The 26169-nt window shown below is 40.6% G+C and overlaps 2 protein-coding genes and 1 long non-coding RNA gene across 3 annotated transcripts; 2 read left to right on the top strand and 1 right to left on the bottom strand.

Annotated features, from left to right (window-relative positions):
• The first annotated feature begins 425 nt into the window (after positions 1 to 425).
• zmat3 (zinc finger, matrin-type 3) lies at positions 426 to 17670 on the top strand. Its single transcript, XM_019261772.2, has 6 exons — positions 426 to 765; positions 5717 to 6459; positions 6540 to 6680; positions 7191 to 7357; positions 7716 to 7819; positions 10835 to 17670. The coding sequence occupies exons 1-6, from the start codon at positions 642 to 644 to the stop codon at positions 11041 to 11043; spliced, it is 1488 nt and encodes a 495-aa protein (XP_019117317.2). The 5' UTR covers positions 426 to 641; the 3' UTR covers positions 11044 to 17670.
• A 2428-nt stretch (positions 17671 to 20098) lies between these two features.
• LOC104933276 (E3 ubiquitin-protein ligase RNF14) lies at positions 20099 to 26162 on the bottom strand. Its single transcript, XM_010748683.3, has 7 exons — positions 25343 to 26162; positions 24968 to 25098; positions 24243 to 24839; positions 23572 to 23650; positions 23111 to 23314; positions 22419 to 22591; positions 20099 to 22301 (listed from the first exon to the last, which is right to left on the bottom strand). The coding sequence occupies exons 1-7, from the start codon at positions 25494 to 25496 to the stop codon at positions 22176 to 22178; spliced, it is 1464 nt and encodes a 487-aa protein (XP_010746985.3). The 5' UTR covers positions 25497 to 26162; the 3' UTR covers positions 20099 to 22175.
• On the top strand, positions 22251 to 23686 carry LOC109139164 (uncharacterized). The gene is made up of 3 exons (XR_002042103.2): positions 22251 to 22325; positions 23182 to 23364; positions 23562 to 23686. It is a non-coding gene; the product is annotated as an uncharacterized LOC109139164 (long non-coding RNA).
• Positions 26163 to 26169: the final 7 nt, after the last annotated feature.

Genomic DNA, 26169 nt, shown 5'->3' on the forward strand with positions numbered 1-26169 from the left:
TCATCATAAGAAGAAGAAGAAGAAGAGGAAGAAGAACTAATAATATAATATAATATAATATCATATAATATAATATATCAATAAAATACTTGTTTTTACTTTTTGTTAATCTAGTTTTCAGTTCTTTTTTCCTTTTCTAGCCCCTCTTTTAAAAAAATATATATATATTTATTTTTTTGTCTTTTCGTAGCTTATTTCCATAAAACGTTCATCACTTCACCCGCCCGGCTGTTGAGACTCATAAATAGCCCGCACGGGTGATGCGAGCGTATCACAGAGGTGTAACATATTTATACAATGTGTCATGATTACCACCCATGCAAATCAACAGCGGTGGCATCGGAAATGGGCTGTACCAACTAGCGGAGGGATGCGAGGGGAAGCACGGCAGGGTTAGTCTCTTCTTAAAAGCTAGTATCTCGATTGAGAACGTGCCTGTCGACGTTTCTCACATACAATATGTTTACATAATGTGGGTTAACACGTTTTGTCTCTGACTGTCACTTCCCGTTTCTCGCTCTCCTCTGGGAAACACCCCTCCCGTGAACGCCACACTGTCTGAGCGTGTGGTAGGGGCTGTCATCCTGCCCTGGCCGCCCGGTTTTTTGGAGAAGAGAAGTTGGCAAAGGGATGTGACTGCGATGATGGCGCTGCAGCTGAAGAACGGGGATGCAGCGTACTACCAGAGTGCAGAATACTGCAGAAATTACACTTCGCCGCCTGTCAGCTACGGTGACAGCAGCCATTATCTTGCTCGATTGCCAGGTAAGGAGAGGCTTGCCATACAAGATCTCCCCCCTCTCTGACTGTCAGCGGTCTTTTGCGCTAATGTGCAGGGATGGAGAAAATCTAACCAGAGACATTTGCAGATGGTACAGGGAAAGGTGGATGTTGAAGCCGGTTGCCCTGGTGCTGCTGTCATCATCATCATGTCATGTAGAGGGGTGCACCAGCCATCAGTTTATGGATGCTGCGATGCAAAATCTGAGGTTGTCGAGATACTCGCACTGTACTGTCGGAAAAGCTCCAGGTTTGGGCTGATGTCTAACTGTAATTTCAAACAGTTTAGAGCATCTGTGCAATGTCCACTTTCATCAATCAAGTAGTCTGTCAGGACAAGTGAAGAAATAGAAACTGAGTCGTCGCTGCTCCCTTCACTCTTGCTTTTGCACTGCTTGATCTGCACATCTGATGGTGGCATATGGCAATTACACAGTAAAGTGTTTTTTTCCTTGCACCTGTACAGTCTCTGCCAAAACTGGCTTTCCTTTAGATTTTAGAGACTTGAAGCCAGCATATGTCACAGTCATGCACCTACATAGATTATCCAGATTTACATCATGTGACTGGTTCAGTTCACCCAGAAATGTTCCTGCCATTAAACTGTCATGTCACACGGCCTCTGGCATGTTGAAATAGAATGAAGTCAGTGGAAGTGCAAACCATCACCACATTTAAGTCAATCGAAAAGTAAACTAGTAAATATTTGCTAGATTTAATTAATCAAAACTGAAGATTTGTTGTCAGTTGAATTTTCCAGTATTTTATCAGCTAAATTTAGAATTTTATTATTACTATCCGTAATCCATTATTATTATGTTTCAGGGAGTTCGATGTCTGTTCCTAGTTTATATAGTGATAACTGCTCAATGCATAGGTCAGGTGACTAGTCCTTTAAAGGAGGTCACAACTCACTTTATGGTAACTACTACTGTGAATAATTTCTGAACCTTCAGTGAGACCGAGATGTAAAAGCAGAAGCCAGGATTTACTTTAATGGCACAGGAAAACGTATCTGGTCTTTCTGCGTTCGTCCAGTGCCCAGTGAAGCAGATGGAATTAGTGCAGGAGGCATGTGCTTCTCATCGCTCCATAATTGATGTGATACAACACAGTATGGCGAGAAAAACTCTAGAGAGAACGAACACTTGGCCTATTTAGAGATTCTCAGTGGAGGCCATGAGATGATCAGACTGCAGGACAAGATTTTTTTTTTTTGTGGCTTGGTTCGAAACCAGCAAACCAAGAAATCTTGAGCCAAGCTCAAAAATATCTATGGAACTGAACTAATACAGTACAATATCTCTCCAAAAATATGCTGCACATTGCTGTGTTGTATCTACTGATCACTCGCTGCCTTGTAATTCAGAGCAATATTACATAAGCCTAATTTTGACTTGCAAAGTTGATTATGTCCTTTCCAAAAGCTCAAATGCAAACCAAGGGTTTTTTTTGACTTTGCAGCAAGGTCCACTGATGTGAACATGCATTGGTTGCTGCAGCTCTGTAGTCTGCACTTTGCAGGCCTGGATTTGGGTCTCTGAGGAAGAGGACAAAACTGCCCTTGGCCTAACTAGCTCACATTAAAACTATGGAAAAGTAACGGCTAAAATGAAAGAACACGCTTTTGGCTTTGTCACACCTCTGTTCTGGTTCAAAAATCAGCACAGATTTTCATGTTAGCATGTACAGTGGCATAATTAGAAGCTGCACTGTTCGCTGTCCTATGATGTTCCTGTGAGCGGATCCTATTTTGTATCATAATAGACGGAAATGGTGGTATCGAGTACCACATTGTTGACTAAGAACTATTTGCAATCTGCATACTAACAGCTAATAATTAATTTTTTTGTGGCTGCTGGTTTTCTGAGTTGCCTCCTGAATAATAAGGGCACATTTTGCTTTCTTATACTGTCACCTAGGCAGAATAAAGAGATTTAGTCAATCATGGGCCATAACATTTGATATAAAAAGCAAATGTGCTCACAAATGTGATCAAAGGAGCTTTATGATTTCGCCCAGTTTCCCTCAGAACCAATCAATCATTGCTCACAATGCATATTGTGATCATAGCAGGGTGTCAGGTTATGAACAGATTGATTTTTGCTTAATACACTGGAGCAAAAACTGAGACAAAACAGAAATAATAATAATAATAATAATATACATGTGCAAATAAATGAGGCAGTTGTAGATCCTTTATCTTGTTGAGACGAAGACAAGAGAGGAATTAATTGAAGTGAAAATATCAGCATGTACATGGAATTCAAAAACAAAATAGAGAGGTTTGCTGTAAGGCTTGAAGCATGTGACCTTGTTTTAAGAGTTTACTTTGATGATGGAGCCTTAGAAGTGTGGGGATTTGAGTCAGGATTGAAGGGAAATAGGTCTGTCAGTTAAGCCTAACAGAAGGTGTGAAATGCCGAGAAAATAAGATTGGGGCTCATGTTGAAATATATAAAATGCAAGACTAATAAATTCATGGAAATTAACTCTTAAAGATGTAATTTAGAAGGAATATGTTGCTGAATGAGATTGTATCGATCACTGTCATGCCAACAGCTCATGCAGTCCCTGTCTGACCCCTGTTTTGTTTGCAGACACAGTGATGGCTACGTAATATCAAGATGCAAAGTACTTTTACATATGGTAGTGTCACCAATAGATGAAGAAGAACAGGTCAGTGTTGAGAAAACAGCTGCCAAGCTTTTATTGTAACTGATGTACAGCCAGTGTCCATGTATTTAAATAGTCTTCCCTTGTGCGGTGGCACAATGTGCTCTCTGAACTACTTAATGGATAATATGAAGCAAGAAGGGTCAGCTGTCCTTTTTGCTTATAATGGTTGCTGTGGCGATGTTTCTGGCCTGCTGTGCAGGCTGTCTCAATCAGGGTTGAAGTGTTTCTTGAGGCTGCTGCTGCAGCAGCTGAGGATGATGATGTGCAGTATGTTATTATCTGGTGGATCTGGTTCTCAAAGGTGTTAATCGGGAGAATGTGTCTGATTCAACAGTGATAAATGTAAACATTTATAAACACAGTCTTCTCAAAACTTCAGAGCATGTAGCATTAAAACCATGTTTTTCTCCATCTTTATTGAAGCTGTCATTGCTGTAATGGTCCTGCAGTCCACTTTATGTGTGTCTGTGACTTCTCTTTCTTCAGATGTTCTGTTAATGAAGCTGTTAGGACTGCTTTTCTTTGACTAGCCAACACTTTCAACCCAATTTCTCACTGTTGCTGCCAGCAAATATAAAACCTGTGATGAGCAAAACATAAAACTCACAACACTCGCAATGTGAATGGAGCAGCAAAACTGATACTTACTTATATGCAACTGCTGCATAACATTACTTGATACATTGATCTATAGGGTACTCATCCAGCTCTGCTGAATCTTCCACGGTCTCGTCTTGCAGGCGACATAGCTATAGTAAGGTCAGTGCCTTGTCCAGCATACCTTTCTCCTGAGGTCAGCCAGGCCAGGTGACAGACAGGCAACTAGACAGATGAGACAGACTGACAGCGACCAGCAGTCGGAAACACAAACACTCCGAGGTGTTATTTTGGGTTCATGAATCACTGCCATTGGCCGTCCAGTTGGATTCCAGATAAAAGCTTCCAGCACAGTGAGTTTTGACACAGCTGTTGGCCTATTACTGACCTAAGAATATATGGAGTTATACACACACACATACACCAAATGGTGCATTAGAGCGACACAAATGAACACACACAAATCAGCACAGGGCTTTCTTTCTGTTTTTCTTATACATGCACAACCATGCCTACCATGAACATACACGCACACATACAGTGTATCAGCCTACTCAGGCAGTCACACTTCAGGCTGTGATCTCTTCTGATCGCGGGGAAGCTTTTACTGTCAGCGCCTCTGTTTGTGTGCGTGCACATGCATGTATGTAACATACCGTATGCATGACTGCAGGCGCTGCAGGCTCAGCCTAATCTTTCTGATGCCCACTGGAGTGTGAAGCTCCTCTGTCCGAGAATGTGTTTCCATTCACCAATCTCTTCACATCTCCCCTGCCTCAGGGCGCCATGAAGTAAATGTCTTCTCTTAGTGTCACTGTACATTGGTCGTTGGATTTTCAGTTGCTTTTCAGCGTTCATTTGATGTGCAGTATCTGAGGCATCGTGAACAGTCTAATGCAAAACTGCAAAATTACATATTTATCTTTATCTATCTGATGTTTTACTCACAGTATGTTTGTTTTTGTCTGTCAGTCAGTAGGATATCTTAAAAACATATTTACAGTTATTCAGTGAAAGTGACGTGTAATGATAAGAAATGTGGGCTCGGTTTCTGGTTGATTTATAAAGCAATTTCCTTTTTTATACGAGACTCAAACCCAGTTCCCTAGATGCCTTGCTTGAAGACAAACCTACCAGAAGAGATCACACCCATGTTAGTGGATTGAGCTCTTTCATTGTAATGCTTTTCCCCGATTCATACTACAGATTTGATCTCATCTTTAATAAATTTGGTCATACCAAATTATTAAAACTAATGTTCTCAAGTGTGTTTTGATGCAGTCCCAGATAAAGATGCAGAATAACAAGTTCAACCCATACAGTGCTGCCAGAGGAGAAGTGAGGGCGTTGTCAAAAACACTTGTGGATAATTTATCTGAGAACCATGAATGTCTGTACCAAATTTTGCAATCCGTCTATTTAGATATTTTACTGGATAAGTAAACATTTGACATGTTTGTGGCACTAGATGGAAAGTCAGGAGATCATCAAAGTCATCAGTCTTCTGTGGAGTGTTAAAAGCCATTAAAGTCCCTTTTGCTGTACAATATAGAGTGAAATTGTGCAAATGCTGAAATATTTTTAATTTCCTTGTAATTAACGTGTTTGGTTTGTTATACATATATCTAAATGTAATGTGTAATGCCTCTGATGTCAACAGGTCCAGAAACCATGTTGAAGCCTCCTCTGAGTCTCTTCAGCCACCCCCAGCAGCCATTCCAACACATGGACTCTCTGCACCAGCTGGGACCTCCGCCAATGGCACCTACACAGCCTCTCGGCCCACCACCTCTAGCCCCTGCTCAGGCAATGGGACCCCCAACTATGGTTCCTACCCAGACTCTAGGGCCCCCTCCTATAACTGCAACCCACACGTTAAGGCCTCCCCCCATTACCCCACCACACAACTTAGGCCCCCCTCCAATGGCCCCAGCTCAGCCACTGAGGCTTCCCCCGATGACACACACTTTGGGGCCCCCACCTGTAGATCACACACAAGCAATAGTGCCTCCAACAATGGACCTCACACAACCATTGGGGCCTCCACCTTTAAACCCTGCACATGCGCTGGTGCCCCCACCTGTAGTGGCACCAGGAGCTGGCCGATTCGCCCTCCCTCCAAGCCCACTGTCCTCCCCTCCTGCTCCAAGCCCAGACCCCTCACAGATGCCCCCAAGGCCCCCAGGACCAGCCCTCATCCCTGCCCCAGTGTCCTGCCTCATCCCTGGTCCTCTCCTAGGTCAAGCAGCCCCAGCCAGCGAGCAGCCCCAGGATGAGGGCTCCCCGCTGGGTATGGAGGAGCAGGAGGACTCTCTGGGGCTGGGTGAACTGTGTAAACCGCTGTACTGTAAACTCTGCAATGTTACCCTCAACTCCGCTCAGCAGGCACAGGCTCACTACCAGGTCAGTTAGAACACACATTTACACATGTACAAAACATGTAAAAATTTTCAACAGACGTTTCTACTTCCTTATCTTTCTAGGGGAAGAACCACAGTAAAAAGTTAAGAAATTTCTACGCTGGCAGTCAACAGCCTCCAGCCATAAGGATCCCTGAAGTCCTCGAGGCGGCTGGCCAGACATCCCTCAGCTCAGGATCCAACGACAGTGACGCAGGCAGGCAGGTCAGATACAAACTTAGCAACTTAGCAACCAACCTACCTAAATGTTACAGTTTTAGTTTAGTCAGTGGGTGTACTGCTTCTAAAGTGGCCAATCTGCTGATAGAGGTCGTTTCCCTCTGAGGGGGAACTGCAGAGTCACTCTGCTTCATTTGAACAGTAGAAACTCACATCATCCATTCACTGCTAGACAATTTACTGTCTCTACACACTCTCTGTGCACTCCCTCTCCCTAATTCTCTTTTATTCGTTGCTACCAAGAGCTAAAGTGACTCATGTTTTCATAATCTTATAAATATGTCAGACTAATAATATGGCTGTTTTGGCTTTTAGCACATGAATGTGATTCCTTCCACGATGTAGTATCAGTGTGTATTTTCCAGTAGAAAATCTTAAGAAGTTGTTGTTCTTTTCTTCTTCCCACTGGACCTAAACATTTCTTTCTCTTGCTCACTGTTTACTCCCTAACTCTTCTCTCCACAAACACTGCATTGCTTTGTCCTGTGCCTGCAGGCGTTGTACAAGGGGGCGACCCGGGTCATCTTGGCCACAGAAAATGACTATTGTAAACTGTGCGACGCCTCATTCAGTTCACCGGCAGTTGCACAGGCCCACTACCAGGGCAAGAACCACGCCAAGAAACTACGGCTCGCTGAGGCCCAACAGAACTCTGTTATCATGTAGGTCTAAGTATATTAGTATTTGTTTTGCAGATCTAATAAAAGCTTGAGCTGAAGCCATGATTTGTTTTGCAGATCTAATAAAAGCTTGAGCTGAAGCCATGATTTAGATTTCCTAAATGAATTAAATGCATCCCAGAAAAATATGTGTATTAATGTAAATCAGAATGAGCCAACACAGTATTTGTCTCTAGATTTAAGTTATTCACGAGTGGATTGGCCTCAAATTAACTTAATAACTAAACATGAACACATAGCTGGTTTTGGCTTTGATAATTACAGAAGTAGCCAAGCTAAACGCGTGTAGACCATTTGGATTGTGTGAAAATGTTTTTGACTCTGGCTCTGTCTGTTTCAGAGAAGGCAGCAATGAAGCAGCCCCAAGACGAAACAGGAAAGATGGCAGTGAGTACAGGCTGGTGAAAAACCGCCGCAGCCCGCAGCTACCTGCTTCCATGCCAGGTAAAATCGTAAAAGCTATAAAAAACACACTCATCTCTCTGACGCGAATTTAGATGCAAATTTCTAGATGCAAAGCAACTAGACTCTTTTAGCTATTATAACCACAGAAATATCATGTGAAAACATACAAAGTGAGTTCAGAGAAACAATCAGTTGTCAACTGTTTCTTTGTTCCCGGTGACACAGGCTGTTTCTTTTGGAGTGTTCTCAAAGGAAATGTAGCTCCTCTTGACACACTCCAGTACTTCCTTTGCACTCGAATCTACAGAATCCAGCAGTCCCCACTAAAACTGACTGAGCTGTAGTGGACTCCCTGAGGGAAAGAAAAAAGTCAAAAGTAGTACTTCCATCCACTGATGTCATTGAAATATGTCAGTGAAGAAGTGCTGCAGCTGACCAAAATACATAGCACTACGCTAAGAAACACTAGAAAATGACATGACTAGAGTGTCTCAATAAAATTGCACATATTTTTATGGCTATCTTGGCAAAGTCAGCTTTGTATTTGATTTTAAGTCCACTCTACCAGCAGTTACATTACTTTCAACAGCCTTTGAGGCTTTCTCTGTGTAAAGGCTCAGTCCTTGCTGCGGAAGCCCTGTGTTTGAATCTGACCTGTGGCTCTTTCCTGCATGTCATTCCCCATCTCTCTCTCCCCACATTTCCTGTCACTCTTCAGCTGTCTCTATCAAAATAAAGCTTGAAAAGGCCAAAAAAATAATCTTAAAATCATCATTTGATTTTTACACTTTCTGGAGCACCCACTTATTGACCTCCTCTGATGTGTTTGGAAAAGCTCACACAATGCAGTGAGGGCAGCATGGTTGCACACATTTTACCAGGGTTTAAACTGATGTATGGATTCACAGTGTCTGCTTTCACCTTTGTGTGTGTGTGTGTGAAAACAGATACAGAATAGGTAACGTCAGACTTTCTGCTGACGTCAGACAACTATCTCTTTCTTGCCGTCCTTTTGCTATGTCTATGTCTGCCCATTGAGTACCTCAGCTGCAGATAAAGCAGGATAACTCATACAGTGGAGCCAATTCCCTCCCTCTCTCAAGCTCTTTCTCATCCACTCAAACACACGCACACACACACACATGCATGCACGCACACACACACACACACACCACCACGTTCTGCTGATTTAATCAGTTTTCTTGATGGACAAACCCCAAAAATAGCTTCACTCTCTCCTGCGGTTTCCTTCTCTCTGTCTTTTTATCTCTCTTCCTATCTTCTTCTCGTTTTTCTGCTGTGTTAACACACACATGCACAGACACACACACAAACACAAGCAAGCAATACTCTTTTTCAAATGATCCACCTAGTTGTAATCCCAGATCACCGAAAGTCTACAGCCATGCAAGCAGCTGTGTGAACAGCTAAAACGCATGCTAACATGCTCATTATCACATTGTTGACATGCTGATGTGAAGCAGGTCTAATGTTTATCACGTTTATCATCTTAGGTTAGAGTTCATCCTGAGGATGGCATGAATGTCAGGACCAAATTTCATGTTACAGTTTTGTCCAGTTGCTAACACACTGAAATGACATGGATAGCACAAATATTTAAACTGACACACAGGGAGCAAAACCTCATCTCAGATCTCCAAAACTTTAAACACATTTTCTGCTTTACACACATTTTGCAATTCGAAGTGGCTCTTTTTAAGTGTACTGAACGCGGCTCTCTGCATAAGACACAACAATCCGACATAAAGTCACATGTTTGCAGTTTCAAAACACTGCCATTTAAAATGACACTACATGAGTTCATTGGACACTACATGTGCCACCTGGCCAAACAGGTGTTATGTAATTGTTAACACTTCAATCAGGAAGTAAGCAATAAAAGACCAGAGGTGAGCATCTTTGGAAGACATTGCTGAGAGAGGAAGAGGAAGAGGGAGGGTTTGAATGAGAGGGGGAGGAAGAGTGAGAGGTCGGGGTAGAGCAGTGTTTTTTGCTTTCCTCTTTATTTTTTTATTTTTTCTGACATTTTTTCTGCAATTGTATTTTTCAGCTTACTGTTTTGTGAGCATATTTTAGTTCACTCTAATGTAAATATATCTGCTGTGCATATGTTGCACTGACCTGTTTGGAGAAAAATAAAATAAAAAATAAATATTTCAATAGCAGGTGTGTGTATCTGCAAATATTTCTGTGCATGTGAACAATCTGAAGAATTCTCCACAGTTTGAACTATGTTAGTATTATGGCAAAGCATACTAAAGATGAGAGTGCTTTTCATTATGCCCAACAGTGTGTGGTTGGTTAGACAAAAATCTACGAATACGAATGAAGTGTGTGCCATCTGGTGCAAAAGTTTGATTTTGGTTGCAGTGCTTCATTTTGCGGGATATATAAGGTGTTTTGCAGTTTGGGTCTGTGGTTTGGTGGATTGTGTTAGTATTTTGATAAAACCAGCCTAGTTTGCAAAATTGCGTTTAAGCAAATGGAAAAAACTGTAATCCACACAAAAGCTGTCAAGACGTTTCACTACAAACCATAAATGGGAACCTCATGGAGGTCCTGGAGGAAAAGTCAGGAGGACAGCAAAATTATTTGGATTTATCCTCATGCCATCATGGATATCTGCTCCAGATTTCATGGCAATCAATCTACGGTCATAGTTGTTGAGATAGTTCAATCTGGACCAAAGTTATGGACTGGAGTTGCCAAACAATGTCATGATTGTCTGCTTCTCTGTTTTATATGAGTTCAAAATGATTATATTTTTTAATTTGGGACTGCTAGTCGGACAAAACAAGCAATTATAAGATCTCGGGCTCTGGAAAATTCAGATTGTTCACAATTGTGTTGACTAAAAAAATAGAAAAAAATATATAATTTGCTGGCCTTCATCTCACATAATCCTTCCCAACCATTATTCCTACTTTGAAGTATCCTTCCAGCTGTCATGAGAGATAAATCTGGTATGAATCAGCCACTTACTGTGTAGCTACCACTAACATTTTCTCTCTCGTCTGTCGTCTCACCCTTCAGGGCCGTACTACAACCCCAGGCCGAGGCAGCGCATCCCCAGAGACTTGGCCATGTGCGTGACTCCCAGCGGACAGTTCTACTGCTCCATGTGCAACTGCGGAGCCGAGCAGGAGACGGACTTCAGGCAGCATCTGGAGAGCAAGCAGCACAAAGCTAAAGTGTCGGAGTTGAGATACCGGCATGAGATGGAGAACCTCGGCTACAGCTAAGAGACATGAGAGGGAAGGGGGAACAGAGATGAGAGTAGGACAGGATAGACGGTACAAGACCAAAGTGCAGGAAAGCAAATACAGGCCCGTGTTTGTGGGGAATATTTAGCGCAAGGATTAGCCCTAATGGCCTCAAGATCTTGTTGCAATTCATTTGATATATGGATCAAACACTTAAATCCTCACATTTGACATAATGCTCTACCATGTGGAGTCATAATTGGATTTGATAGATTTATTTGATGCGGGTATTATTCAGTTTGTATAGTGAAGCATGCAGCAACATGAAGAAATCTGAGAAATGGTGGATTTTTGGCTCTGATTCAGATTGCATTTTAGACTCACCACCTTTCGTTTTATTTTTAGATATCGTTCAACTTTCCTTCAAGGCTTTGCATTCTGACTCAGAAGACAAAAAAACTGCTAATTAATTGCAAGTTCATCTTGAGCTTGTTTATGGTACAGGTAGAGGTCTAGTGGAGCACAGAGAGCCAACACGACAAGTGAGGATGTGCAGGAACATTTGGCGAAGAGATTGGTTATGGTTAAGAGAGAGTGCAAAATGTGGAAAACAGAAAGTACGTGGTTTGAGGGAGGACATAAGCATAGAGGCAAACACTGCTTGGGAAAACAATCCTCGGCGATGATGAAGTTTGAGACTTGTTTTTCACTTCTTGTGTGTGACTCAGCCGTACAGGTATTTTTTTTTTTTTTTTTTTACAAACCCGACAGCAGGGACTTCAGGGCCACTTAGTGACCACAGAGCCACACAGGGCACAAAAAGAGAGCAAATTCAACATCTATCTTTTCAACCTGACACAGGTGATGAAATCCAAAGCACTATTTGCTAATTTAAGAAAACAAAGCACAACAAACAGCACTGTGTGGTGGAAACAGTGTTACGTGAATCTGTTAGCCTTAGCTGACCTCTTAGCGGTCCTCTGGTGTGTAACGGGCTGAAGGCTACTGCCTGGCCAGCCTTGTTTGTGCCTTTAGTGAGAATTAGGCTAAAGAGTGAGCTTTGGCTTGCCATTTTGGAAATATAGTGGAAACCAATCTATAGTATTGTGTTTTTCTATATTCTGTCACCTCGCTTGTTGTTTTGAATCCACAGAAATATTATGTAAATGTTTCCAAATTACATTATAGATGTAAACATATTATCGTATAAATGAATATGATTGATTATTTGGTTAATGTTAGCATAGCAAATATTGTAAATACTTAATGATTATCAGGAATCTTGTACAAAGTGTGCAATGACTGAATGTCTATGAGCACTGTTTGTTTGTGTGTGGATTTTACTGTAGGCCCTCCATACCACTTCGGGTGATGCCCTTCTTTGTTGGTGATTCTGGTACCATCCATCTATAGCTAAAAGTCATCATTTCTGACTGTGCTGGAGGATCACAGGCAGCATATAAGCTGAATCTTTGTCTCGACAATACAGCCAAACTGGCACCGTGAGGATGAAATGTGCAAACGGGTTGGAAACGCATAGTGATGCGTGCAGCCAAAAGCATTTAACTCCAAACTTCTAATTAGTTTGCAAATGGCAAATGAGTGTGTGCAGAGCTTGTGAATGTTTTTGGTTGTAAGACATCATTTAATTCTCCCAATCAATCTCAATTCCTAGAGGGGACATAACTAGGTTTTACTGCAGTGTGGAACAGCTGCAGAGGAGTGACATGTGTTTTGTCTGGATTTGCAGACAGATTTCTTTGTTGTTGTTGTTGTTTACCCCATATGACCGAGGTCTGGCTGTTTTTCAGTCTTTAACCCAGACTGGAAAGATCAATTATATAATAGAGATCAAATTTAATTTTCTCTTTCTGTTTATTTGATTTTCTGTTCAGTGGTGCTCAGCTGAACACAGTGAAGTCACAAGGCATTTGGAGATACATCCAGTCATATGCGAAATGACTAAAAGTGTTTATTGTGCCTTTAATTGTGTTCAGAGAAGACAATGAAAACAATACAACATTCTGATTGCTTGAAACACAGAACACACTTTTTTTTATTTTTAATCCTTTAAAATGAAAAACATTGTTTATTTCTGCCTCAAAATCATTTTATGTAGCAGTTAAAAGGATATTCCATGGAGATTTTTAGATGCCAACATGTTTCACCTTTCCAGTGTACAGGAATAGTAGATATTTAGTTCAAAAGGGAAAAAAACATCCTTATTTCACTTTTAATTTGCTCTTCCAACTTTGTGTGCATGCACACACACTCCCACACAGTTCAGTCAGTGTCACATAATTAGATGTGTGTAGAAGTGAAAGGAAGGCATCCTGGCTTTCTCTCTGGTTGGTTTAGTTAGCAGTAGGGAGAGGCAGCTGTTCACATCTTACATCTGTCTCCAGAGCACAAACACATCTGATCACACACACGAGGACACTCAGGAGAAAAGCACTGTGAGGACAAAGTACTGTGGTGGTCTGGGATTTAAACATGTGAGAGAGGGACAAATACAACATAGAAAATAAAATGCTAGGCTGTTTTATTAACTCACCATGTTCTGTGGTTTAATCAAAAAGGAACAAAGAGGAGCTGATGAAAGCAGAGCTGTAACCAAAGCTGTGGGTGAGACAGCTAGTCGAGGAGTTCTTCACATTAGACAGAGTTGCAGTCTGATAATAGCACTCCTCCTCCTCCTCCTCCTCCTCCTCTTAGAAAAATAACACGCTTTGTATTACATGAAAGCATGAGTAGCATAACCTTTTATTATGTTGACAGGCTCCTGGATTGAAAATGAGAGTCACACTCCAATGCAGCTACTGAAAACCTTCAGCAAAATGCATGAAATAATAAGCTCGATAGGAATGAAGGAAATGAAGAGATCAACTTTAAAACTATTTCTCTCTTTGCTCAGTCATCTATTTGGACTGTCAAAACCGGTGGATCACAAACCTTTTGGCTGGGGACCCCTTAAAACTTGAGAACCTTCATCACTTACCTGTGTGGTGTGTGGACAACCAAAGATTGATGTTTTTCTTGTCAGAGTGTTTCTTTGAACAAGACGGGCAACTGTCCTGGGGTCCCAAACCCTCAGAGGTCCCAGAAGTCCCGGGTTCACTGCATGCTGATTGGATTTTGTACTTTGATACTTACTGAACATTTGTTAGGGAGTTTGCACAGCTAAAGTACATCAACTAGGCAGGTTTTGAATTATTAGCTAATAATGTGTCAAAACCTAGTTTTAAGACCTTTTAAAGTTTCTCTTGTGCTCACGTGTTGCATATTCTTGCATAATGTTTGGTTTAATCAAATTAACTGAGACATTTTCTTTAATATTATTTTTTGGCAGATGATTGTGGAAAAGCAGACAGGAAACAAGAGGAGAGAGAAGGGGTGTGACACGCAGTAGAGATCCTAGCCATGTTGGGTTTATGTGACATGCACTGTAACTATTTGGCTACCATGGTGCTCACCAGGTGGTGTCATTCCAGTGTGTATCAGTGGCTGGTGTCTGGGTCTCTGGACAAACAATGAAGCTACCATAGGAACCTTACTGGACAGAGGGTGGGAGATAGGGGGCCCCAAAGCAAAAATATGACAAAAAGTACATAACAGATCATGCTTTTGTGGTAGGTTCTTCAATTAAATGTTGACCCCTCATACCTACATTGAGGCCCCAGGTTGGAGACTAAACTATAAAGGCATTTCCATGCGTTTTTGTGACCACATATCACAGCAGTGGCTCTAGATTGGTTTCATTTTTGGAAACATAAAAGACCACTGCTCCTCTACTGTATGAGTCAAGACACAGAAAAAGGCTCTTACATGATTAAATTTACAAGCATTTATGATAATAAACATTTCACCCAAAGCCTCTTAAAGAAATTAAATAGCCTAAAATAACATCGTAAATGCAATTTGTAGTTAATGAGCTAAAACGTGCCAAACCGCCAGCAAACTGGTATTTTTCTACAGAACTATTTTTGGATGGATATTGTTGCAGTGAAACAACAGTCTGCATCTAAAGGATCTCCATTGGTAGCGCAAATGTTTTAAGTAGTCCAAAGTCAGCAAAATCAAGAAACCACTGTGGTAAATAAAGGCATCTACATATGGCCATTAACTGTTAACAGATTTATTATTTTAGCAATTGGCACTTTTGTTTGCTCTGCGTTGACTCAAATTGATAAGATTCCTTCTTAGAAACGACTGTTTAGTTGTTGTTGGGTCTGGTAATATGTTGAAATAGTTCAGATACCTGGGGTACCGTTTCTGTTTGCTTCGTTCCAACTGTGTTTACTTGTAAGACACTATAAAAGTCGGTAACTATAATATACTGATAATTATTGGTTTCACTGTTATTAACCATGCTGCTGATGTGTTTCAGCACCATTACTTCTAAGTTGAACTTCAGTACTTTGTTGTAAATGACAGAGAAGTGTTACATATTGCACCATATAAAATGTATCTGGTTTATTTTGTGCATGAGTAAAGTCATACTTAATAACTGTTGAGATGTTTCTACTATTGAGAGAAAATATGACACTGAGGATGCTGTTCAAGAATGTTTTTCTGAGCTTTATATGACTGGTCGGTTGGAAATGTCTGTATGCTGTGCTGCATCTACAAAAGGGCATTGGAAAGAATCATGATTTTGCACTGAATATACAGTAGAAAAATACAAATTGTGTTTGTAAAGAAAGTTATGCTATCATATATTGTTTAGTTCAAGTGAAGACCATTGTTTTTGCCTCTCAATAATTTATATCCTAATGTTTACAAGGTGAGAATTTGGAGCTGTTATGGACGTGTATCATATTTGTAATTCTGTGTGTTTATCCATGTGTTGCACTGTTGGACTGATCAGACCAGGACAGATGGGAAACAGTGAGTTTAGAAAAAAAAAAAAAAACACTAGAACCTGTGAAAATAGCTTCACCATAAATTATGTCAAAAGTTGCTGCAAACGTTTGCAACAGCATAAGTTGTGCTCTTAAATTCTAAAGGCTGCCCAAATCAGTTGTCTGGCATCTGGAGAAAGTTTAGTCCAAATTATTGGGTCATCGCTTTTCTGTTTATCTGGAAAGTTTCTTCAGTCCAGCTGTTGTGGGGAATAGTGATGTCCGGTAACCATTCTCACCAGTAGCACATTCGCTGTTAAAATGAGGTCATGTAAGGGTGCTTGGTTACAATCACGTTCCCACAATAATTAGAGCTGAAGAAGCCTTCTGGCTGAACAGTGAAGTGTCTTCAATCAAAACTCTTGTTCGGTGATTTTGATTTTCTTCAGATGCCGTGCCACTTAGGTGATTGAGAACATTCACATATATTGCAACTGCAACCAAAATACAGGCTTTGCAAAGTAGCATATGTTAAAGGCACAGGTTCTTTCTTGCCAAGGGTTAGAAGAGAATATGAGAAGAAGATTGATATCACTCTCAGTACTGTGCATTGTGTGGAGCTAGTGCCAGCAGGTGATAGTTATGCAGTGCAACTATTTCTTGTCAAACAACAGTTCAACCATAGAACCAGCACTTTTGTGCAGCTTTCTCCACTGTGACAGCAAGACTCTGGGAAGTCATTGGTCCCAGTGTTTCTTCAACAAGTAATGGTTACAACACATAACTCCTTGTAAAGCCACAAATAGTTGACCGTGGAGGTTCATTCTTGACTTTTGGATGGCCATGATAAGCTTTCAGCCAAAAGCTTCAAGAAAAGCTAAGGGAGTGAACACTAGAGGTTTTTATATGTCACGGATATGTGCTTGATTTTTATATTACTGCTTATGTATGGATGTAAACAAACAAGCTACAATGGTTTAACTACTAAGATTCAACAACGCTGGTGGGCAGCTTTTTTTAATTTTATTTTAGAGAGAGGACAAAACTAGCTGTGTCCTTGCTTTTAGTCTTAAAGCTAAACTAATAGCCCGTTTATTTCCAGCAGCCATTCTGACATGAACTAGTCGGGTCAACACAGGTGTTTCCAATGATCCTAATAAAGGTTCAGTTCCATTTATAGCAGCAGAGACTTTCCAGTGAGTCAACATGCCCCACAGCAGCACCCTGACTCTGTTTGACCTGAAGGGACCGGAGCCTTAATTATTTTCATTGGTAGCATCTGCGTTTACCCGACTATTTCGTGTCAAAGTGACTGCTGTAAAAAAGATCTATCACCTCTTGGCTTCATATTGAGCCCACAGATATGAGAGTGGTATCAGTTTCCTCATCTAACTCTCTTCCAGAAAGAGAATAGAAGTATTTCTTTCGAAACTGTTTGTTTTGCCTGTCCACTTCAACTGTATTGATTTCTAATGTCACTCAATCACAACATATAGAACAGGTTGCCTCACATCAAAGCCCATGTATCCTGGTCTACAGACAGAGTCAGTCTTGTACACTGACAGAATTCAGGACCCCTCACCTCCATCTACTGTCAGGGGCCCCAAACCTCCTAGCAGCGCCCCTGCGGGACAGTATATACTCCTGTACTCTCTGTGGAAACCTCAGCACACTTTCAGTGCCTCTGAACAATGTTGCCAATATACCACTGACTGACTGAATGGATGCCTGGACGACTGATATACTGATACACTGATTTCTGAGGCTGTGTGTGTGTGCGTGTGTGTGTTTTCTGACAGATGAATAAACGTGCAGATGATATTAATAACCGAGCCGAGTTGATGATTATTGCACTGAATGAGTGTCTCATGTGTTCTCTTCCACAGCTCAGCTAATTCTGCTCCGGGTGAAATAACTGCTCTGTTAGATGATGCTGTTATTGGCTCGCGGGGGGAAGACGCCCTACATAGCCTAGTTTCCACCGCACTGATAACCAGGCTTTGCTCGATATTCTTGAAATTACTTCTGCCAAGAAAGCTGTTCTTCTGCCCCTGGTACTTTGTTTGTTTGCCTGTCAGCAGGATATCTCACAAACCTTATGAACAGATTGCCTGAAATGTGGTGTACTGGTCTCAGGTTTGAGTTTGTTTTAGTGAGGATCCTCAAACTCTCATTTCCTCCATTTGTTCATTTGCAACTATGAAATCAGTGCCAAAATTGGGCACCAGTATGCAGTACTGGCACATTACATGTCTGTCTAACTTCCATATTACTCAGTACGGCTACGTTTTAATTAATATATGTATGTACTATTGGTGTATTTATATTAAGTGTTGAACAAAATAGAGATCACAAATCTGTTGGATTAAAGATTAGGTTTCTGCTTTCATCTTCAAAATCCTCTGTTCATAGGTGTCTTGTTATCAGGGGTACCAGCTCACAGTTTTTACCATTGTGGTCCAGAAACACTCGTAGGCATTTGCTTTAAACAGACAGTCCAAGTAGATGACTGACAGTTGCCTCTTTCACATCAATCTTAACCCTTTCTACACAGCCAATTGTACAAACACACACCCACTCTGAGCTGTCGGTGGCTATCAGTTCATCTGATTTGTTAACTGGAAAATGCAGCAGTTCTTCTGGACAAACGTATCCAATTATTCGGTAACTGTACAAGTAGATTTCACTATGATTGTACTTCTATGATTTTATGTAACAATTAAAACTTTACATAATTTTAATTTATAGTAGGAAATAGTTGATGGAATTGCTCAATAAGAGCACAATCTATAAGAAAGAAAGGTCTGAAAGCAGCTTTAGATTTGGTTTATGTAGGCTGTTCGTGAGTCTGCAGAGATATCGAGCAACGTCCTCATTGAGTCACTAACTCGTTGGCCTTTTCACTTCACGGTAAGGAAAGCACAGACGTCACTAATAACATTAACAGGGGCAGAGGAATTCACAACACTAGGATCCTGAAACTGAAGCAGCTAAACAGAATTCAGCTATATTTTTTGATTTCAGTTTGACATTTATACAGGATATATATCAAGAGAAGAAAAAACATTATACAACACTAGTGATGCACTAAATGGAAGGCAGTCTTTAATAATGTTACACCTGTGTGTTTGCTGCAATGACATGCCAAGTGTGGAAAAAGACCAGCTGTTTCTGACAACTTACCTTTGACAAATGGTTTTTCGTGTCACAAGTACAGAGTTTGAAAATGTAGCTTTACGCCCTGTGTAGTTCAGTTTGGATTTAGAAGCCATTTACAGGTGGCAGGAGTGGTGTCTGTAGGTGTACTACCAAGCTAGGGGATTGATGACAGTTTGCACTCTAGTACATTTGAGTGTTATAGCTCATCATTGCACGTAAAAATGTGGTTTGGAGGAGTGATTTTGGAGGGATGTCTGAAGGGAGGAGTTGGGATTTTTCAAATCTAGCTGTTTCTCGAGCTGTCTCCAGGGTTAGGGTATCTAACATTAATATTCTTGATAATCCCTACAAGGGATTGAACAGTCTTTGGTGTAACATTAAATTTAAAACAGGTACAGCAGAAACACATTGTGAAAACAATGGTGACACTTAGCAAACAGTATTTACACATACAGCAATTGACGCATTATCATTCATTTGGAGTCTTGTGTCTGGCCACCTGGTTAATTTGGGCACCACCAACTCCTGAGGGAAATATATAATTCAGTAGCCCTATGTTTGTCACTCTGTGTGTTAGCAAATATTCAGGTCACAGAGTTAAGCATTAGTTAATTCAATTAAAAGGTAATAAACACTAACCAGCGATGTTTGAAAAACCCAGAGGTTCATTTAAAATAATTACTTCTGGTGGTAATTTCAGAATTCTCAAAGACACCACCAGGATGAAAAAATGGTTCTGCACAATTAAAAATATTTTCCCAAGTTGTTTCGTACTCATGTAGGCACTGGTGGACTGCCATATTCAATATGTATTTTGATTGATTGATTGATAAAACATGAGAGGCACAAACTGGGGGTTACACCTTCAGCAACTAAATGCTCCAGTTCAGATTGTCACACTGTTTTTACATTGTCATTTCATACAATTATTAAAAAATACTGATTATAGTCAATCTAAAGCTTAATGGAGCATTTACAGAAAGCAAAAGGAGCTCTTGTGCTTTTGTCTCATAGCTTTATATAAATATAGCTCATGGCTCTCATCGTTTTATAAAACTCATCACTGCTTTGTCGCAGTATGCAGTAGTCAAAAGGAGCTCTGTATTGTTTCTTAGCCCCATTTTAACTTTCAGTTCCAGTTCCAGTCCTCCAGGCCCTACTACAGAACTGTGAGTCAGAAAAGCAAACAGTTGTTTAGACATTTATGAGGAAGTGATGACCTGTGTGTGGAAACTGCTGGATTTTTCTTGGAGGAGATATAGCGACACAGAGAGAGAGAGAGAGAGAGAGAGAGAGAGAGAGAGAGAGAGAGGGCCAGTATTTTTTGGCTTAATATAAAAGACAGCTGTAGTTTCCCGATCATGTCTCAGACAGAGTCTGGGGACATGCAACAGTGGTCTTTGTTCCACTGTTATGACAGAGCAGTGGAGGAAGGGAGGGAAATGTTTCAAAAACAGGAAATCAGTGAGTAGATGCAAAAGAAGAAAAAACACCCAAGAACTACCTGCAGGGTGACCTTTGAAGGAACTTTTGATTTTCTTTATTTAAACAGGAAGACAACGCAGAGTTGCAATATAGCAGGTTTTAGCAAATTGCTATTTTCTTTCTATAGTTCTTGGGCTGGTTAGTAAAATAATAAAACATTGATAATTTACAAAAGTGTGCAAGTTTGCTGTATAAGCATCCAGTGTTATGTGAAATGGGGGAAAAAAAATGTTGTTGTTGTTAATCAGTTCTTTTGGAAGAATTGTATTTGTTTTATGGCCATAAAAGTGAAAGATGATTCGCCCTAGGAGGTCTTTCATTGTGTACTGTGCTTTTCTGAAGAATATGGAGCTGGATATGCAGCCATATAATGTAAAAGCTTACCAGTTTGAGGCTGGAGGCTAAAGATGAATACTTTGCAACTGATATCTCTGACTGTGTATGATAATCACAATTTTTCCTCTGTGCTTAAATAACAAAGTAACTCAGAGGACAAAAAAAGACAGTTAAGCACACAAAGTTGCTGTGGTTACAGTGCCACATGAAATCTATTTAAAATACAATACATTTACAATGTTGCAGTGCACCTCTTTAACTCTCTAACTCCAGGTACTGGAGCTGCAACGCTTAGTTACTTAATCAATCAGTCGATCAATAGAAGAAAAAACTACAACAATTTTGATACACAATTTATTGCTTAAGTAATTTTTTAAGCAAGTTTTGTTGGTGTCAGCCTCTCAAATAGTCTGATAAACAGAATATGGTAGAATTATAGATTATTTTATAAAGAATATATATTTGAAAGGTCTCCACAGGCACTGAAAACTTTAATGGTCATTTTTTACTATTTGCTGAGTTTATATACCAATAATCTAATTAATGATCACACATGAAAGTAAAACAAGAAAGCTAAATCAGCTGCAGAACCACTAGATACCCTGAGCATAACTGAGGTAGCAAACATGTCACATAACAGTTTGACTTATTAAATACTGAACTATAAGTCATGTTCTGCAAAATGCATTTCTTGATAGAACCAAAAGAAGATCTCATGTAAAGCTATGCCAGTGTGTTTTGTCATTCTTGTTATTTAGCGCCCTCTACTGGTCATGACACAGTATGTCACAAGGTTCGATTTTGTGAATGACTGCAAAGCTTCAGTGGAAATCAGTGATGTTAAGATGTTAAACTTAAAAACAGAGATCTCTAAAGTTAAACGAACAATGCACTTCTCTGTCTGTCTGTTTTATAAAACAGCAGCTTGTTTAAAGTGTGACTAAACCGTACATGTAATGGTCTGCCAACAAATACCACATAACACATACCATCTATTGTTTTTAGTGTTCAGATGAGAAAGCATGATTTTTAAGTTATTTACATTTACATTTATAAATGCATTACATTTATTTATGTGTCTGTTAAAAGAGAACTTCAGGAGCATAAATATTAGAGTCTGACTGATATGAACTGATATGCACAGATGTAAAAACTATGTGTGTGTGTTTATGTGTGTGGTTTCCAGTTCTTTGCAACATTCACATAGAAAAAGTCAAATTTTTTTCCAGCTCAAAAATTCACTATATATGTCGCCATATTGGTAATCAGTAAATTTCTCCCCCTCTAAAATCTGTACCAGTATCAGCTTCAAAAATCCCATAACAGTCGTGTTCAAGAGAAGCTGAAGGACTAATGGTTGCAGGTACCCTCCGCAAAATGTGAGCCTGCATGAACTGATGGCAGTCTGGCGGCACAAACCCAGCAGAACATCTGTCTACACTGAGAGCACGTCATCATGTTACATCCTCCGTTCTTCTACACAACACAAAACACAACAATGTATGTATTAGCAAAGACACAACAACACAACACAACATCATGAGTTTCTGTCTACATGTGCCAGTAAGCAGTAATAGGTGAATAAATAAATACCTGTATTCTGGAGAAACAGTGAGGGCAGGTCTTGCTATTGCAGATTTTCCAGTTCTCGCTGAGACAGTCCGACACAGTGAGCTGCAATGTGTTGCGACCGTATCTGCTCTCCAGGAGCTTCTGCCTCTGCTTACTGCCAGTGCTATAGTCGTCCCACAAAGCTTTTATCCCCTCTGAAACACACACAGCAACACAGAGCACCGCTTCAGAGACACATCTGCATCCATACAAACTGGAATGAATGTTTGTAGCCAGGCTTGAAGAGCTGCTGGTCATAAAACAACTGCTTCCCTGCTATAGCATGTTGTTGCATATAATTTTTATATTTTTGTTATTCTCACGACTTTACAGCTTCAGCTCTTTACATCCAGTCATCCAGTATTTAGGGCAAAGTTCAAACATGGTTTTTATCATGTCAGTTTTTAGTACACACAGCTACTGGGATGAAAAAATTCTTCTTTTCTTCAACACTGTTCTTAGTGATGGTTCTTTTTTTTTTAACTTCATATTTTGTTTCTAAAAAATGATGTCGAGCTTATGTTATAATGAGAGACTCATACTGTAACATTAATGAACAATTGTACTAGTAAGGAGGCTATATATATTTCCAAATTTACACACTTCGTGCAAATTTTGCTAATTCTAAATTAACACAAAAACACAGACACACACAGACACGTATGCTTGTGCACCTTGTGACTGAGGCAGATCCACACCACTTCCTGCTGTATCTATTTCTGTTACTTTCTTCTTTCCCTGACAGTCCTCTGTTCCATGGTAAGTCTTTTTGCAGACGACACAGAAGGCATAGCTGCACGCGGAGCACATTGCTGCTTTGCTGGACTTCTCTTGAATGACGGCCGAACCACAGGAACGCCGAGGACAGTACACAATATCTGAGAGGAAGGGGGATAAGAAGAAAGGGAGAGTGTTTATTGATAAGAAGGTGTTCAAATGTTATTTCTATGTGTTTGTTATTTTGTAGTAGTCTTTGTTTTTACAGTTGGTTTGAGAAGAGCCGCTGAAAATCACATGCTTGAAATGAAACAAAAAACATTTTAATACACTCCTAAGCAGTGACTAATTGTTTGAGTTCCTCAGACAAATGTATGTTCTTATTCTTATCTCTGGTCATTTTGTCAGGGAAACACACCAGACATGCAGTCCAGTGTATTCTGTAGCAGGAGACGATCGTAGCGGCTGAACAGCTCCTCTCCTACCAGACTCCTCACCTACCAAACATAGACATAGAGAAGAGACAAAATGTGTCAGGGAAATCAGTTAATAAAAATTAAGATACAAGAGGTTTCTTTTTCCAAGTATTAGTTACAATATATTGCCTAATATTAGCTTATTGCAGATATGTTGGTATTTAGGGGTGTCACAGTATTGTATTATATTATTGTAAATTGATCTAAATGAGCGTTTTGGGTATCAAAATCAAAAGCAGGATTGTTGAGAGTGGTTGTTGTAAAGGGTCCTCCTGCCATCTAGTGACTCTTCTTATTTGTTCGTTCACAATTGTAAATTATTGTTATTTGAATAAATGATTCAAATTTGACCATATGGACTCAGGGTGGTACATTACAAAAAAGATATGGCAGTTACATTGGTTATGGTGCTTAATATCATGCAGATTATCTTTTTAGAGAAGAGTTTAAATGAAAATTAAATGACAGGTGCGTCTTAAAATCAAATAATGAGACAGTATATATCCACATATACCAAATATTACATGTGAGAATATAGACAAACATATAATTTTACAAAACATGAAGCACTTGCAGTCGGCAGACAGAGCAGACAGACAGGTCAGGACTGTACCTGTGCAGGCGTAGGAGTGGCAGTGCATTCTGCCTGAGGACAGGTGACACCCTGGACGTTCCCATCTGTTATTTGGAGCTTACAGAACTGGCCGAGACAAGCCTGGCAGAAGATGTGGCCACACTCAGGCAACTGCACACAGTCCGAACCGAGCCGGCGCATAAAACACACACCGCAGTCAAACCCTGTGGTGGCAAACTGTTTCTGTTGCTGAGTGGCGTTGTAGATCAAGAGCTGGGACAGGAGAGCCTGTGATGGAGTCAGGCAGAGAGGAGAGGGGGTTTGGTCTTTGTTTGGAGTGGATTCTCTGGGGTGGATTGGCAGAGAAGAAGCTCCTTGCTCACTTTGATCTAATGGGCCTGAAGAACTGGAAGGAACTGAGACTGAAACACTCCCTTTATTTAAGAAATCTGCAGCATTTAGTGAGTCCTGGCTTTCGTTTTGGGTGCTGTGTTCATCAGAGGGAAGCTCCAACAGAGTATGGATGTCCAGGAACCCGAGGGCATCTTCTTTAAGAAACTGCACCCAGGTGAAGAGCACCACGGCGCCTCCAGTGGCCTGGTAGAGATCAGTGAGCTGGGCAGCCAGTGCAGAGAGCTACAGGAGGAGAGGACCAACAGACTGATGCAATCTGCATTCAATTCTCTATCTGCCTTTGCAAGGCACACCTTGTAAATATGACCAATAATGTTTTGACTGACCCACGTTTTGCCTGTAGTGATTACCTGTGTGTCTGTGAGCCAGCTGCATGTGAGGGTGAAGGAGGGAGGGGAAGAGGATGGGTAGTCTGCAGGGAGTTCAAAGGTCAGAAGCAAAGGAGGTAGGAAAGATATCTCATACTGCCTCAGGGAGTCACCTGCATAACGAGATAAGATAACCAAAGTAAATAACCAGGAAACATTTCTGGTTTCAACATTCTTACATAATAAGCACCACTTAATTTTAGTTTTTATTTAAGCATCATTTTGTGAGAAAAATTGTTCCATATTTAGTTTTTAAGACAAGCCACACAACGTGGTTCATTTAGTTCCCAATCTTTTTTATATTTTTATAATCCACATCCTTCAATGACATAATCGTTCTCTAGTCGCTTCATTTACCTTCTCTCAGAGCCACAGTGAAGTCAGTAGGAAGCTCAACACACACTCGGATTTCTCCGGCAGACTTCGTCTCATTCCGGACGAACTCCTCCGGATCAAAGATACTCTGGAGAGCAAGCAGTTCGTCTTCCTGCTCCTCGCTGTTCGCGGACATACTTCCAGTCCTAAACTTCCACCTCCTCCTGCTCGCGCTGCTTTGCCTCCTCGACAATAAAGTTTGTTTCCTAGTTGACTTTATATTTCCGTCGACATTTGTTCGTGCCAGCCTGCACCTGCTCCTGGTTCACGGTGCTCCGTCTCTCTGTTGACAGGTGTGTGATGTAAAAGCTCAGGGATACACAGCAACGTCTGCTCTTAAGACAAACACTGCCATCGTTAGTCATGTGCCCTTTATGTTACGTCATCACGTTAAATACAGCTTTCTTTGAACAAACAAACAATATATTATAATGTGGTTGAAAAGATTAAACCCTGGGTGCAGTCTGCAAGGAGCCACACAGTTAATACATACACTGACATTGTTTCTGGCTTGAAGTGTTTTTATGATGCAAGTGTAATGTAACTCCTGAGGGTGGTGCTACAGGAAAGGCCCATACAGTTCTTTACAGCTGATGGTGTTTGGTGCTAAACGAAAGCTCATAGAGTGACAAAGATGGAGATGGTTCATTCTGTTTATGGATTATTATGCTCAGTACATTGGATTTTTATATTTGTTGTGTCTGGGTGGGAAATGTGGCATTAGAAAACATGGTTCACTTGAGTCATTATGAGTCACCCTCCACAAACAGTATATATTGTTCATGTAATCCAGCCAGTAGTTTATGGAT

Source organism: Larimichthys crocea, chromosome XVII, assembly GCF_000972845.2.
Source record: "Larimichthys crocea isolate SSNF chromosome XVII, L_crocea_2.0, whole genome shotgun sequence".
Lineage (NCBI taxonomy): Eukaryota > Metazoa > Chordata > Actinopteri > Sciaenidae > Larimichthys > Larimichthys crocea.